At 39.6% G+C, this 17,578-nt stretch overlaps 1 protein-coding gene across 4 annotated transcripts in view; it reads right to left on the bottom strand.

Moving 5' to 3' along the window:
* Positions 1-17,578, bottom strand: part of SUSD1 (sushi domain containing 1) — a 109,561-nt gene that overhangs the window by 57,581 nt on the left and 34,402 nt on the right. For all 4 annotated transcript variants that reach the window (XM_016126351.2, XM_016126352.2, XM_036239047.1 and 1 more), the window contains 3 exons: positions 13,546-13,725; positions 4,192-4,289; positions 3,402-3,588 (listed from right to left, as the gene is read on the bottom strand). In XM_016126351.2, the coding sequence (XP_015981837.2) occupies positions 3,402-3,588; positions 4,192-4,289; positions 13,546-13,725 (465 nt within the window). The remainder of the gene's footprint in view (positions 1-3,401; positions 3,589-4,191; positions 4,290-13,545; positions 13,726-17,578) is intronic.

Genomic DNA, 17,578 nt, shown 5'->3' with positions numbered 1-17,578 from the left:
GAAATGTCTAAGCACTATGTTGTACACCAGAAACTAATATAATATTGTATGTCAACAGTAACTTAAAATTTTTTTAAATTATTAAAAAGAAAATAAAGTGCATTAGGAATAATAAAGATCATAAATGATGATGCATACATGCATAAATGCATACAGAGAACGAATTTGCCACATACTCACAGAAAGCAGAAGAAGAAGGCATGGATATATAAAAGGAGAAAATGAAAGACCAATGCAGACAGATAAATTCCACATAGGAGTATCTGAAGAGCCAAAAAAAAAAAAAAAAAAAAAAATCACACTTTCAAATTCCTCTTTTACAACTTCAAATTCCCAAAGCCAATGTGAAATACCTCCAGAATTCTGACAACAAAGGTTATGGCCCAAGAATTTTATCTTCAATCAAGCTCTTGTGAAGTCAACAAAAAGATATTCTCAGATAATCATGGGCTCAGAAAGTATCTCATTCCTTAGCGAGGAGAAGATGGAAATCATTGTGCAGAGAGATAAATAAAAACATGGGGAAAAAATAGAGAAACTTTTGTATGAAAGGGCTGGCAGTAAGCACTGAAACTATTAAAACACATACCCATTTAAGTAATTGTTATAAATATTGCTATAAATCAATATAAAAATAAATTCTTTAAAGTTGTAAAACATGTTGAAAGTAATTAAAGATAAGATTCTGGCAATCAAATGCCATGTTAAAATAATAATGTAAGAGAAGCTAGAGGGGAAGAAATAAAAGGAAATAAAGAACACTAACTCACAAATCTTATTCAAGAAGAAGTTAACACTGGTAATTAAAAAAATAAACTCTAAAATAGGATTTTTTTCTTTGTTTTTTGACTTAATGGAAATTATTTTTCGCAAAATTCTGGAGTTTGAAAGTCCAAGGTGGGTTTTTTGTTTGTTTTTTAATATGTAATGCAGATTAAAAGCAAAATCTATACTGTCTGAAATAGAAAATCTATATAGCAAAAAGAAAATAATGGATATAGCAAAGTAGCTAAAAAAGAGAAAAATAAGATGACAGGAGAAAGAAAAATTGTATCACAAACAACACTAATGAAAGTTGCTTAACTTATCTACTCAAAAAACTTTTCTCAAAGAGTCTTCTCTACATATGCAGTCTCCTAAAGTACATCTATAACAATGTTATCCTGATAGCTTTTAAGAACAAAAGTGGGTGAAGATATACTGTGCAAACAGAAGCACAAAGAAATCAAGAAAACCAATATTACCAATCAAAGTATAAGTCAAGGCAAACAATATTAAAACAAAGTAAACCATTCGTTACTAGTGCAAATTAGAATTTACAATTAAGATATCAGTTATGAATATAAATATCATGATATCAAAATGTGTAAAACGAAACAATTAGAATTTCTAAGAGAAATTGAGAAAAATGGCAATCCAAGTAAGGAAAAAAAAAAAAAAAACTTCCCAGAAGTCCTGGAAGACCTTAATTATAGAGCTGCCTTAAGACTAGATTTACCTCTATCTAAGCAAACACTCTGCTTTATTTTTCCTTTTACAGTTGCTATACAATATTATAATAGTTTCAGGTGTACAGCATAGTGGTTAGACATTTATATAACATATAGAATAATCACCCTGATAAATCTAGTACCCATCTGACACCATGCATGTTATTACAATATTATAGACTACATTCCGTATGCTGTACTTTACATCCCCACGACTATTTTGTAACTACAAATATGTACTTCTTAATCCCTCCCCTTTTCCATCCAGCTCCCTCAATCCCCTCCCATCTGGCAACTTTCAGTTTGTTCTCTGTATCCATGAATCTATGAATCTGTTTTTGTTTTCTTTGCTCAATTGTTTTTAGATTCCACATATAAATGAAATCTTATGGTATTTGTCTCTTCCTGTCCAACTAATTTCACTTAGCATACTACCCTCTAGGTCCACCCATCCACATTGCTGCAGATGGCAAGATTACATTCTTTTTTATGGCCTAGTAATATTCCATTGTTTTTATGTACCACCTCTTCTTTATCCATTCATCTATTGATGGACACAGTTTGCTTCCACATCTTGGCTATTGCAAATAATGCTGCAAAAAACATATGGATGTATATGTCTTTTCCACGTAGTGTTTTGGGTTTCTTCAGATAAATACCTCAAAGCTGAATTACTGGGTCCTTCTTTGTTTCTTCTAGATTAATGTGCAAATTTAATCCAATTCCACTTAAAATTTTAGAAAGAGGAAAGCAGTCTGGAGACATTAAAAATCTCAGCCATGGTCACCCAACTCTTCAAGGCAAAGTTAATATGCAAAACCAGGTCTGCCTGACCCCAAAGGCCATGCTTTCCCAGTGGAAATTAAGTCGAAGAAGTAATCAGATCCTAGTAAAAACAGCTGACACCAAACAGCAAACCAAATAGTGACAGATGAGTCCGAAGTCCTGGGATGATCTTTTAAGGAAGACATATTCCCAATAAATTCGTAGCAGTTTATTATTAATTTCATACAAACTTCTCTAATTAGTTACTGTATTAATTTTATAATATCTTTCCTTACATATTATTTACTTAGAAATCATTTTGTTTTATTTATATACGAGCACCCAGGGACCTACTTTGTGCAGTCTCCTAGTTGGCTTTATATTCAGATTGGCAGTTTTTTCAACTATGTCTACCGAACCCACATCACTTCCCACTCCTAGTGGCAGCAATAACTGAGTGTTGAAGTGAATTTCTTAAGCGAGATAGCAAATGGCTAATTGAGAACTACCTCAACTCCCCCCAAATAAAAAATGACCCCAACAGCTTCTCAGGGTTTTGCCTATGAGGCGTTTAATTAATCCTAACACCCTATAACCAGAATTATTTGAAATGTTATAATTGTCACAATGATATAAAATTCCATGTCACAACTATGTGCGATGAGGTTTACTACTACTTCATGAAGCTCCTTCCTGTCAGTTTTTCTTTTCGCCCAGCATTTACCCTCCTGCATCCTAGGACTGCCTCCTCCTATCCAGTTGCCTGCTGTCAACTTGATCACCCAGCCCCAATCAACCCTGGGGTCAGTTCCCATCCTCGATGTAAAGCTGATGGATTGGCATCCCTGGCTTCTCCTCTCTCATAGGCAAGAGTAAGAAATGACTTATGCAGTCCCTTCCAAAGACAAGCCATGTGGCTACCCTCTATTGCCTTGGATAATTGAGAATTGACTGCATCATCATCTAATATGCTCCTCTTTTATATGCCTTGTTATGACCCTCCACTTCAACCAGAGGCCACAGCTGAGAGACAAACATCTCAGAAAGCAGCTGTGAACTCTGTTGTCAGCTGATTCTGAAGCACGTTTCCCCCACATCCTGTGCTGAGTGTTTTGTAGGAGGAAATGAGACTTCACCTCCACCTACCAGCTGTCTGGAACCCAATGATGGCTGGCACTGAGCGTCCGGGAGGAGCAGTGGAAATGCTCACGGTGTAGTTGGTGCCGGGGTACAGATCTAGACACACTTCTGGGGTCCCACTGTTGGTGGTCAGGTTGAATGTCTCCTCGTGAACCAATTCCATAGAGTCCGCCCGGTGTCCTTTTATGTAAACCTTTGTGAGGGGAAAAGACAAGAGAACGCACCAAGACTCCAGTTAAAACACCCAAGAGACTTTATCGTGCTAGACCCTATTCTCCTACCATTCCCTTTGACACTATACTGCTCATCCAGGGGAGACAAATAAGGTAAACCTCTGCTATCAGGTATCTGATGATGAAGTCTGACCAGGCCAGTAATCAATAAACCCTAAGAAGTGATATAAAATGAGGAGTCCCTCTCGGGAGTGTTACCCCGCACACAAATGACCAGCGATCAGTGGAAGCAGACAAGACCTGAGAGCCACTCGCTGAGTCCTGCCACCAAGTCAGCAGGTACTTCTAGGCTTACTCTGGAGGAGTGAGAAACAAGGGCCTGGAAACAAGCGATAATGACGATACCAAATATAAATACATCCCCACACACACACCCTGTCAAATGGCAAATATATTAAACCCAAAATGTGAAGTAAAATAATCTAGATATCACTTTTTAAAAGGATGATGAGATTGGAAAGTAATTAGACCGAGATGCTCTTCTAGAAGCAAATCCCTCCGGCTCATATTCCCATGGGTTACCATATCTGCCCTAGCAGAAAAAAAGTAGATCACTTACTTACCACATACACGATCCAGTTGTTTATTCTTCCTGGGTTTACTTGCCACCTCATGCAGGTGTTATCAAACACTGAAACATCATTAATTTCTGTAATTATTTCTAAAACAGAACAAGAGAGAGTCCACTCACAAAAGGTATCAACGGGCTTTTGGAAAAATCCTAATGGGGACCATTCATGCTTTGATTCAGAAACTGATTCAGGCCAATCACCCAATTTATCTTCAACACAATTTATCTTCATCATGAATGGCCCATGACCTGACTTGGAGGAAAAGGAAAGATTCTTGCTCGAGTATGGGTAAGAATTGCAACCTGTGATTGGTCCAAGAGGCCACTGGATGCCACTGGCGTTCTACTACTGCTGGATGGAAAGAGACGCACAGCTGTGCCCTGAGTCTTCCCTGGAGCCGCACAGGTACGATCTGCTTCTGGCTTCTTCATTCCACCAGGCCGATGGGGCGCTCTTACTTTCAGGTCACTGCTGTTCCCAAGAGGGAAATGACGTGCACCACCGCACAGAACTGTTCCTTCGGAGCAGCTTAGGGTAAACTAAATACATTCTCCACTGGGTCCCTGGATACTTTTGGGAGTCTTTGAACTGAAATTACTTAATCTTGATCTATCAAGAAGCCACAGATTTCTTAGAGTTGTTCTGCTTCTTTTAAATATTCAGCATGTATTTCATGTAATGAAATTGGCAGCATGGGAGGCCATATTGGGGTCCTGGTTCGCTGAGGAAACAGTTTCCAGTGGACCCACTTAATTGCCTAGGAAGTTGTTCAGATGGGAAGAGGGCAGGGATCTAGATTTTCATCTATTCCCTACAGATAAGTAAAATTATATTTGCAGATGAACATGATCTTGCCTATTAAAAAAAAAAAATCCTAAGGAATTCACACATAAGACTAACCAAGCTAAGAAAGGAATTCGGCAAGGTTGTAGGGTACAAGGTCAATGTCTAAGAATCAATAGTATTTTACATTAGCAAGGAACAACCCAAAAATGAAATTAAGAAAACAATTTTATTCACAATAGCATCAAAATAATAAAATTCCCTGCAGATAGAAGCTCCCATACTACCATCCCTGGTGGAGGGTCACTGCATTTCACCAAACAGGAGTATCCCACTGCCCAAATTCAGGCTTTCCCATTGAATCAAACATCCCTTACGGAGTCTTTAGAGCCTCTCAGCTTCATCTGTCCCTCTCCAGCCCTCCATGGGTGTTGACAATATGACCATGTCTTGTCTCCCATTCTGGGGCTTCCCTGCTGGAACCTGGAAGTGCAGGAGAATTAACATCCCATGGAGACAGGAGATAGTGGATAAATATTCTCCCTATCCCTCTGCCCCCTGAAGGGCAGTCCTACAAAGACCTGTCGGGGTGCTGCTGCACAGATGGAGGAATCACTTGCACCTGGTAGCCCCAGTACAACACGGCATCCTGATATTGGCTCTTCTTCCTCCCCTGCTTTACTCCCCTTCACCCTCCCCGTTGCTTCTTGGGACATCATTCCCTATCGTATGATAAACACGAGCCCTCTGCCTCAGGCTCCATTTTCTGGAAAACCCAAAGAAAAGCTCCCATCAAAAAAAGTAAGAAAGATAATTCTCCATCTCAGAAAATGGCTCTCCTCAACTCAGCTCCAGTTCCTCCCTACTAGTAAATCTCTTCTCAGCCTCCAAGTGGGAGAGGGAGTCTGTCCATTAGGCACCTGTAGGGTTCACTCATTTCTCTTCTACTCAGAACCAATGCCACCCTTAGATAAACTGTAGTCTACTGATCTCTTGGGCGATTTTACACCTTGACTAAATCATCCTACTAGGAGCATTACAGAGATTCTATGTCCCACACTACCTAGTTTTGTGTAAGCCCAGGTCAGCTATCAGTAAGTGAGAATAAATGGAAGTAGAGAGGAAAACAGGCAAACTCATGGAGAGACGCTAGAGGATTGCCTAGGGCTGTCTAAAGCATTCCTGGGTCTCCATGTCAGCTTTTCCCAGAGCACAGAGAACTTGAAATCAAAGAAATACTCCAGTTGCAAACATAGGTGCCCTAAGAGATGTAAAGATCCTATTGGTTCACCCGCTTGGGTAGCATAAAGATGATGTTAGCACCAGGGTTTTATCAGCTTACATGAGCCCCAAATACCCCCGGCCCCTTCCCTTTCCACTGCCCCTCAAAAACCTTAAGCTGTGGATTCCTCTGCTCACTCACACATCCCTCTGATACTAACTCGCCTCCTGGTCCAGAAGGAAATGGAACCCTCCCCCCCACCCCCGCCCCACCTCCTCTGAGTTGTTAGTAAAGCAAATTTCCTTCTCACTTGGGACCCCTTCGTCACCCGAGCAGAGATTAGAAAGAAGACATGAAAGTTTCCTTTCTTGTCCTTCCTTTTTGCTCATTCACTATGACAAATGCAAATGACATCTCAAAAATGCCATCTGCCTCCAGCCTGTGCCATGCTCTCTGCACAGATGGGACCCAGATCTGATTATAGGGTGTCAGATATTTCATCCCAAGGAGCCGTTAACAAAATTGGGTTGCTTTTCCTTACAGGTATCTATAAATCAGCTGTCAAGACTTCTTTATAAACATATCAAATGTTAACCATCCACACTGATGCTACCCTTTTAAGAGATGGCTTGGGAGGCTATGTCCTCATTCTAATACCAATACGTGAAAACATTTCTGGAAGTTCTCTCTGGAACTGACTCCAGAGCTCTCTATTCACCACTGACTGAATGACTGCTGAATGCCAGGCATCCTCCCCTGCCAGGAACTGGGTGATCAGAGCATGAGTCCTTCTCTCTAATGTTGTCTAATGGAGGGAGCAAACATATAAGCAGGTAAATTACAACTCAGTAAGTATTAGAACAAAGCTACACACAAATATAGAGAAAGAAGTCATCGACTATCACTAAAGGACCTGGGAAAGCCAGCTTCATGAGGGCATGATGATCTTAATGGATGAATGGCTGAAGAGTGGGGAAGACAGCTAAGCAGACAGACCAGCAGGTCTAATGCCTACAACTGTAAAAGTGTGTGGCATATTCAGAGTGCAGAGAGAGAAATGTCATGTGACTGAGGAAGAGGAAAGATAGGAAATAAGGTTGCAGAGGAAGGAAAGGCTCACACTGGGAAGGGACCTTGATAAATAGGTCAATATGTAAAACTGATAAATAAATCTTTACAGACTTGATCTCATCTTCACAGCAGTCATAAGAACCAATAATAAATTCCATAATGGGTGAATATTTATTGAATTATTACTATGGACCAGAGAGAGTATGTATAATACTTTAAATGTATCATTTATTTAACCTTCAAAGTAACCCCATGAGCTTGATGCTATTGTGGTCCATTATGTGGAACTGAGGCTTAGAGAAGTTAAGTAACCTGCCAAAGATCATATAGCTAGTAAGCAGTCAAGTCAGGATACAAATCTAGATCTGTCAGACTCCAAACCCAAGAGCCTTTGCATTGAAGAAGCTAAAGGTGAAAATATGAAATCAGGGTACTGTATTTAAAATCATGAGACAATTATGAAGGAGAAGCAGTAGAAGGTGAGAGATAAGGAACATTGAGGCACCTAGGTTTACTGCCAGTCTTTGAACTTGAGGGTCTGAATGGATTGCCTTTTACTATTTTCATAATAAATACAGGAGGAAGCAGACTGGGTTTGTGAGAAAGAGACTAATGAATTATGTTTAGAACATGCTAAATATGATTATCTACAAACTATCCAGGTGAAAAAATAGTCCTGAAAGTCATCAATGTGTGGACGGCAGTTGAAGCCCCGGGTGCAGGTGAAACATTCAGGTAGGACATAAGAATGGCCCAGTGAGAGAACTGGGAAACCCCAAAGGGAAACCAATGGAGAAAGAGCAACGCAGAAGGGAGGCGGGAGGTTGGCTGAGCGAGAGAGTGTGATGCCTAGGACCTCGAGGAAAGAAAAGATTGGAAGAAGCATCTGCTTCCTCAAAAGTTATCTCCTTTCCTGTCCTCCACGACCTCCTCACATCCTACCCAAGAAGGGCCTGGAGCAGATGAAGGCACCGGGGGCAAGTTCCATCTCTCTCGATCTCTCTTCTTTCATATGGCTCTTTCTCCTCTGATGGAGTATCCACAGGGCCATGATGAGGTCTGAGGTTTGCTTTTGGGTAGAGGTAGGGACAGCAGGCCTTTGGCTTGTCCAGTTGTAGGACACTTAGGCGTCTCTGGCTTGAAACAAAAAGGAGGCCCCATAGCATCCAGTTATTAAACTCTACATTGGACTTGGGGAACCAAAGCCTCAGTGGGTCATCAAGTACATTTGCTTTGCTTTGCTTTAGATTGTGTACGTGGTATGTCTATGTGTGTGTACATAAATGTATATATGTATATAAAGTTATATATTTTAGTATTCTATTAGAATCCAGAATTTCTCTGGGTTACTTATCACATTTATAACTAAATAATTTTGTAATTAGTTACTTAATATCTATCTCTCTAAGATGTAAGCTCTATGATGGCAAAGACCAGGTTTATCTTTATCCCCAGAACCTAATACGGTGCGCCTTGGACATATATTTTTTAAATATTTATTATTTAGTTGATTGGTTGAATGAATGGATGGATGGATAGATGATCAACAATGCTAATGTTATAGAAGAGGAATGAGGACTAAAACTAGAACATGAATTTGGCATTTGGGTGGTTGTTAGTGACCGTGGCGACAGAACTATCTATAGTGAATTGGGGGTGTTGGATACCTGATTCTCCTTCAGACGGCTGAGAAGAGAACAGGATGCGGGCGGGGCGGGGAACAGAGACGGCAGAGATTCCTCTTCCAGAAGTCTCATTGCAGGCAGGGACCGCTCTAGTGTACTCTCTTGGTTTCCAATTTTATATTCTTTTACATTTTTTTTGGAAATAGCGAAAGGTCATACAGAATAAATTCAGGTGACCTGAACAGATCGTCGAGCTCAATGTCATTTCTAGTCAAAAACAGTATCTGATTTAAAAAGTAATATGACTGATTCTCTAATATGACTCATAAACTACCTCCAAAGGCAATTCCCAAACAAAGATTACGCAACAGACAGATTTTGATAATGGCAGCATCATTAGAATGAGTGTCTGGCTTCACAAGGTGACTACTTTGAATAAATGCATGTTTGAATAAATTCAATGATAAGAGTTATGTTATGTTTCCTTTCTCTCTGTTTAAAAAGTCTTTAGAAGCACATAAAATAGGTAGAAGTAGCATGGCTTAGAGTGGTGATTTCTAAAATACATTATATAATATTAGGATGATTTCTGGTGGTACTCGAATAAATTTTTATATGTTTGCTTTGTATCGATTGCTGAGTATATTAGAAATAAACACCTAGTTCATCAAATACATGGTATCATAGGTATTACAAAGTGTCTTTGATCAATACATTGAAATTATAAACTTGTTTTAAGTATAAGTTGTTGTAAAAACTTATTAAGCTAATAATACTTTTGGTATGGCAAACATTGTCAGGTTTATATACAAATTATTCGAGTTTGGAAAATACTAGCATAGGGGAGATATCGTGGGCTTTAGGGGCTAAGAGACCTGAACTCAAATCCCGACTCTGCCATTTACTAGTTACTGAATGACCCTGTGAAAATTGTTTAACTTTCTTGAGTCTCAGATTACTCACCTACGAAATGAAAATAAAGCTTAACTTCACAGAGTTTTTCCAAGGACAAAATAAAATCAAGCATTAAGGCCTCTAGCAGAGCTCTGGGTGTGTAAGTTGATGTACAATCAACAGTAGCTATAATGCTTGGCAGTGCAAACATTATGTACATATTCAAACGAATCCCAGCCACGTGTGGCTATTTATGTAAATGTGTCCATGTATCCCAGCTGACCTTTCTTTTCCATCTGGAACATGTAGAGCTGCAAGTGAGCGTTCACTGAGCTGAAGAGGAGGGTTGACAAAAAACAGAAGAGGCAGAGGGTACCAGGAGGCCTGGAGGCAGTTGGACTCAGTGCCTGAGTCAGGTTAGGGAGCTCAGAAAGGTTCCCGGCTGATAAACAGTCATGTTCCAATAGAGATGCTACAGTTCTAAGAGCATGGAAGGAGTGAGCATCAACCTTATAATTATTAACTTGGGTTCTAAACAAAAACAGCCAAATGACCTGTGCAGAATGAAAGCCAGGGACAATCTTATCAAGAATGAATCAACCCCTTTGATCTTGAGGTAAACGAACTCACTAAACAGCAAGCTTCCATCTGGGGTTTTTCCAGACACTAAAGTGGTTGCCTAATTCTCAGCTGTCTGGAGTTTCCAGTCCAAACTGGTCTTTAAAAAAAAAAAAAAAAAAAAAAAAAAAGAGCCCCACCACCTTGCTTGAGTTCACACTCCATAAAAAACACATACAGATGCATGCTACTCATCCAAAGGAACAGGAGCTCTAAAAACATTTTTAACTAAAAATAACCCAGGTAAAATGAAGATAAATTATTCCACCTAATCCAGAACTAAACATTCAAGTATAAGAAGATGGGTCAATGGAATAAAAACAGAGAACAGAGGTAGAAGGAATTCAGAGGTTAGGCAGAAAAGTAGAAGGTGAGGAAAAAACTCAAAAGTGAACACTGAGGAAGGTAAATACAAAATACACAGAGGGAGTTGGGACAGGAGGGGAGGCGTGAAGAAATGGGTGAAAAACAGAGAAAAAAAGGAAGAAGGGTGAGAGCCATGGTAATCAGTATCTCTCACTACAATTCCAGAAGCCTCTCTGACCTACCCACCTGGTCATCATGTGCAATACACTATGAATTAACCAGCATGTAAATCACCCTCTTTATCTGTGGAAATTGAATTTAGCTGCCAATCTTGATTGAGGGCATAGAGGCCTCCTCACAGAAAGATAACAGCTCTCACAGAGAATGCCCTTTCTCTCCTTAAATCAAAGCTTGCATAAACCCATGGAAACAGCTGCAGCTGGAGCCACAGTCTCTGTGAAAGGTGGCAGGCTGGGGATGGTAATTATAATTAGCAGTTACATAACGTGTTTGTTCTTCAAAGCGCTCTACAAGCATCAGCTAATTAATACCTTACTATGTGCCCCATGCAGATCCACTGGTTTTTCATGTCGTGACTAATCTTTGTGCCCCCACTGAATCCTGAATGGTGGAGGCGGAGCAGCATGAGCAACGAAGCAAATGGCTGGGTCCAGAAGCTATGCCCAGCTCTCTTACCAAGTGATCCCATAGATACCTTTGGGTAAGGAACACATTCCCAAATGTTGAATTCTGCAACCCGTGAGGCAGCGGCCTCACTTTCTCCAAATAACTCCTAGAAGAGCTGTTAGAGATGCAACAATACGTTGGAATGGCTATCAGTCTGGTCCAATAAGGCATTAGCTCCTCTCAATTTCCCTGATTATTAAGACTGGAAGCCTGGAGTCCTCAGTGTCAGTGATAGGTTTGCCTTTGCTTCTCCATCCAAATTGGGCAAGTCAATGAGACCTCTCTAAAGATCTCTGGGTTATCATCCATGTCTACCTTTTGCTGTTTCTATGATTGCAGCCCTACAGCCTACATCCCCCTCCATTTGTGGTAGAGATGACTGAATGTGGGAACTGCATGGCACGGACAGGGCATCAGCCATGAAGGTGAGTTCTCCATCTTCTCCAGGAATGCTTTACCCAAGGACTTTCAGAGGTCATGAACACCGTGCATTTGTAAAACATTGTATGTATATGTGTGTGTGCCTTTGGAGAAAAGTCCGTTTTCCCTGTAAATTCTAAGAAGGAAGTGTCTAGCAAAGTACCTCATACATAGTATACGCTAAATAGATATCTATTGAATGAATTGATAAATTTCATCAAATTCATATCCCCAAATGGTTATGAACCATTGCTCAATGGACAAATCAGCAGCAGTAGTCCACGTGTTTGGCTTGCTCTGGCTAGACTTTCCTATGGAAAACTTTGACTGGCGAGACCCAAGGCATTCCTATCACAATTCTGCTGCAAGTCAAACTGGAGACCCAGACCAAAGCGATCTTAAGGTTTCACTCTTCAGAAATCTGTCTTCATAACCAAGGACCAACCTCCCTTGGACCAACCATCACTGCCTCTTCCCACCTTGTTCCTTGGAGGCACAGGTGTAAGATAAAGCATACGGAGATCTTTAAGCAAGGCTAACAATTTTAGTCAAAGACCTAACATGTGCTCGGTGCTTTAAACTTTTCAAAATGCTCCCCATAAGCTATCTCATTTGATTCCCTCTCAACAACTCTTTAAAGTAGAGAAAGCAGGCTTTATTTCCCCACTTTTATAGATGAGGAAACTGAGGCTTAGAGAGAATAATGCCTTACCTGATGACACACAGTTTAATACATGGCACTATTAGAATTTGAACTGTAGTCCCAAAACTCTTTTCACCAGTAATTCCATTTTAAGGTATATATCCAAAATAATTGAAAGCAAGGTCTCAAAGAGGTATCTGCATACCCATGCTCATAGCAGCATTATTCACAACAACGAAAAGGTAGGAGAAACACAAGTATCCATCAGTGGATGAATGGATAAACAAACTGTAGTATATACATAAATGTAAGATTATTCAGCCTTTAAAAAGACAGCAATCCCGCCATTTACGACAACATGAATGAACCTGGAGTATATTATGCTAAGTGAAATAAACCAATCACAGAAGAACAAATATTACATAATTCTGTTTACATGAGGTAGTCAGTCAAACTCATGGAAATAGAAAGTATAATGGTGGTGCCAGGGGTTGGGAGGAGGGGCAGTGGGGAGTTACTGTTTAATGTACATGGAGTTTCAGTTTCGGAAGACAAAAAAATTCTGCAGAATAGTTGCACAACAAAGTGAATATACTTAACACTTAAAAATGGCTAAGATCGTAAATTTTATGTCGTGTTTATTTTTACAAGAATGAAAAATTAAAATAAACATTAAAAACCTCTTTTTTATTATACCTTCTCTAAAAAGCTGTCAACATATGCTAAGTTAGGACTTTTAAGTATGGCCCCTGAGAAAATGGTTCATGAGAAAAACTCCTCAGCCAGCCAAGCAGAGGAGACAGGAATCACTGTGATTTAAAGTGACTTTCAAAATAATAAAATAAAAAAAGTTTAAAAGTGACTTTCAAAAGATGGATGCATAACATTTTCTATCTAACTTATTTTCCTAATCCACCTTCTAAATCTTCAGGATTTAGCTGACAAACTTAAAGCCAGGTGCCCACCCAGGTAAATGGCACAGCCAGGCGCAGTACACAGAGTGACGCAGGAACGAAAGGGTGTTAGTTCCCATGCTCCCCCTGGCCATCTGCTCCGAAGAAGAACGGAGTCTATACCTGTGCATGTCAAAATACTTGCTCTCCAGGTGCCTTTCTCCGTGCAAACGGAAGTGATCTTTCCTTCACGGCTCTCGAAGCCCTCTTGACACACATAGTGAGCCACGCTGCCCAGGCTGGAGCTGTGATTTCCCAGCAGGACTGCGTGTGGCACTTCTGGAGGGCGGCCACAGTCGATCTCTGCAATGGGAAAAAGCACAGGACGAGTTATGTCCCCTCCCCCCACCGACTCTTTCCCCTCCCTGCCGCTCCCCACCCCCCACCCCCGCTTCTACCCCTATAATTCATACTGTGGATATAAACATCTAGTCTGCTCGTATGGGAAAAGAGAAAACACTGACCCCATCAAATAATCCAATTGCAGGTAATAAAGTAAGAATGTTCAGAAATAGAGTATATGGGTATGTCCGATTTCAATGAAATTTACACTTATACATAAAAAATATTCCAATTGTGAGATTAATTATATAATAAATTCCTTGGTCAATGAAATAATCTATCTCAGGGTTTCTTTAAATGTTAAGATTTTCTGGTAACCTTTTACTATATATCTTCAGATTGTTAACTCCTGAATAGATGATAATGAAATTATAGTTTTGTTGCCAAATGAATATTAAATGAAATATCTACAAAATGTCTGAACTTTTTAAAAGCAAAGTAATGAGGAAGGTATTTATAGTCTAAACATTTAATTTACATGCACCTTTCAAAGAAAGAAGCAATTGCATAGAGGCAGACAAACCTGGAATTATAAAATTGATATGAAATTTCTTCTCTGCAACTCTGACTACTAAAAGACCCTGGAATATTTACAGAGAACTATATGAAGTAAAAGAATTATGACATTACCATTTTTGACCCAGCCAAATGCTATTTCACATAAGAGTAAAAGAAAGACATTTTCAGATATTTTACAGTTTTAAAAAATCAATGCATAACTTTCCTGAAAAAAAATTTGTATAGCTAACAATGTAATAATATTAATAATTTAAAAATAAAATTCCAAATTATGGCTACAAAATCTGAGCAGTGAAGTAAAGAGAAATAAAACATGCTATATTTCTCATCATTAGTGGGGAGCTCATAGATACAATTTTATTTAAGAAAGCATAATAAATACAAAACGAGGTGGTCATAATCATTCTAAATGTAACCAATAGTCCCAGTTACACCTAAATACAGAAAGAAAAAATATGTGACATTTGGCATTCATTCTCATCTTTATTTTTCTCCCCAATCTGTAGAAAGCCAAGAAAATTAAGCACTCCTGACATCTAGGCTTCTAAAACATAACTCCATTTATTGTGATAAAGCATTCCGAATAGAGAAAATGGTGTGATCTGTTCCAAACTCCTTGTCAACCATTCTTGGCCTTAGATATAGGTGGCTTCTCTTAAATGAGCCTCTGATACAGAATTGGCGGATTTAATGGAATTGCACTTTTCTCCATCCCATGATGGATGCTTGGTCTGTTGCAGAACCCGAGTTATTTACCCGAAGGAGGCCTCCCAGAGTAGGGTTTCATCTGTTGTCACTGTTATTGGTAAGACCCTCAATAAAACAGCTCAACCTATCTGACCCATTGCTTGCCTCGAAGACTTTTAAGTCAGTCTCTGGTCAGTGCAAATTCAGATCATTCGCAGTTATGAGACCAGAACAAAGTGGTCATTTCATAAATTCTCCAACCCTGTCTACCTCTTAAGTCCCATGTTTGCTCACATGGATTTGTTCCCTTTTCATATATGTTTACCAGACACAAGACTCCTTGGCCCTCATCATGTTTTCCCAGCATCAGACCTTTAGATATTGACTGGCCCCAAACATTCCAAGACAGGAGTATATTTGTGTGTAAATGAGCAACCAACTGAACAGGTGGTTAATATTTCATAAGACTGCCCAGTCATTGTTGACATCTCAAACATCTTCTAGTTTAAGCCAGGGTTCAGTTACAGCAGGAAATAGAGGGAGCATCAGTGAAGAGATTGAGGGTACAGGTTTAAGTAGGTTTATAAAACTTGCAGCTGGAATCCTAAATATCACATTAGAGCGGTTTGGGAGGGAATTCAGAGAAAGATAGTTGGAATAAGGGAGAAGTGCAGATACTAAAGGGATAAGAGTACAGAAAATAACTAAATTGGCTTCTATCTTGGACAATGGAAGCCATGGTGGCTTTAGTTGGGTTGACGAGATTTTTTAAAATTGATACCAAAACTAATAATTTGGGGGTTGATGAGAGAGATCAGTAGCTTGGTCTCTAGAGACTAAGGTTCGGAGACTCAGGTAGATGTCCAGTGGTAGGCAACCTGGACCTACAACTCTGAGTTCCCAATACAGAGCTTTGCAAATTAGATAGTCCCTTCGCAAGGATTCTAGCATGGCTTGAATTAAACACATGGCTCTAAACAATAACTGTACACCTGAATGACTTGGGGAGCTTTTGATAAGCACACATGCTAGAGTCTCACACCCTATTCACACCCAGGATTAACTCTTTTGAATTAGTAATACTGAGTTAAGTTCTTGACATCCACATTTCTGCAAAGCTCCAAATTTGAGAATTTATAAAGTAAATACTGGTAAGAACGGCTACTATTTATCATCACATGCATCCCAATACGGCACTGAGTATAAACCATTATTACTCACAATGATCCTCCATGCTAGGGATTATTTTCCTATACTCTTTCTCTTCCAGGTACATGCTTTCTCCCTCACACCTAGCACAATCCTTCCCAATGACTCATCTGCTTCAGACTAACAGAGGGATCCCTTCTTCCTCTAACTTTTGTGGCCCATATTCATTTGTTCATTTATTAATATATTTATTAAGAACCTAGAACACGCCAGACACTATGCTGGTCACTACTGCAATGAACCAAATGGACAAGATCACTGCCCTCATACAACTTAGGGAGAGAAGAAACAGACAAAAATAAAATCAACAAGACAAGTACAGATTGTGGAGATGTTTTGTAAGAGGTAAGATAATATGATAGGATGGGAATGACTTTTTACATGAAGTGGTCAGGAATGGTTTGATTTCTCTGAGGAGTTAAGGACCTGAAGCATGAGGATGAGCCAGTCATGCTTAGGACCAGAGGGGAAAACATCTCAGTCAAACAAAAATAGCCAGTGTGAAGACCCTGACGTGAAAAAGCTCTTGGTGTGTTCCAGAAAGGGAAAGGCAACCTGTTGGCTAGAGCACAGTAAGCAAGAAGGAGAGCGGCATGAGACAAAGGTGGGGAGAAAAGCAGGGCCAGATCACACGGGGCCTTGTAAGCCTTAGGCAAGAGCTTGCATTTAAAGAGTAGCCAAATGCCCATAGAGGGTTTTAAGCAAAGGAATGATACACTTTGATTTAGGTTTTTAAAAGACTATTTGACCGTTGGTTAGAGAATGGATGGGAGAAGAACAGGAGTAAAAGGAGAGCGGTCAGTTAGGGTCTATAGCAGTAATCCGACAGAGAGATGATGCGTTCTTGGATGTACTTGAGAGGTGAGGAGGAGATGGCAAGAGGATGGATCTGAGATGCATTCTGGAAGTGGAACCATGTTCTTGGTGATGGACGGCATGTGAGAGTGAGAGAAGAAGAAGAATCAAGAATAATGATCTATCCCATTCATTAGACCTTTATTACCTGCTTGAGGGTTTAGTGTCTTTTTATAAATACATCTTTCCAAATATATGAACAGTTCATAAAGGACAGAATCTTTATCTTATAATCTCTTGCACCCTACTTAATAATAGTATGTTTTACATAGTAAATACTCAAGTTGTTTATTGGCAGCTTGCTACTACCTTAACATTGTTCAGGATGCAAGAAATGTTACTTTGATATAATAAAAGCCCCAAGGAAGAAAACAGACATGAGTAAATTGTAAATACAATAACAGGACAGAAGACATTACCTCTATATTTGTTATCCAGCAGAGGTAACTCACACCTACCAAACACCAAATAGATGAAAGTTAAGAAAAAGACCCGTAAAAACTAATATCAGTCTTGTACCAGGGAATCCTGGGAAAGTTATTCA

The sequence above is a fragment of the Rousettus aegyptiacus genome, unplaced genomic scaffold (assembly GCF_014176215.1).
Source record: "Rousettus aegyptiacus isolate mRouAeg1 unplaced genomic scaffold, mRouAeg1.p scaffold_m13_p_3, whole genome shotgun sequence".
In the NCBI taxonomy this organism is placed as follows: Eukaryota; Metazoa; Chordata; class Mammalia; order Chiroptera; family Pteropodidae; genus Rousettus; species Rousettus aegyptiacus.
This window is presented reverse-complemented; position numbering and strand designations above follow the sequence as displayed.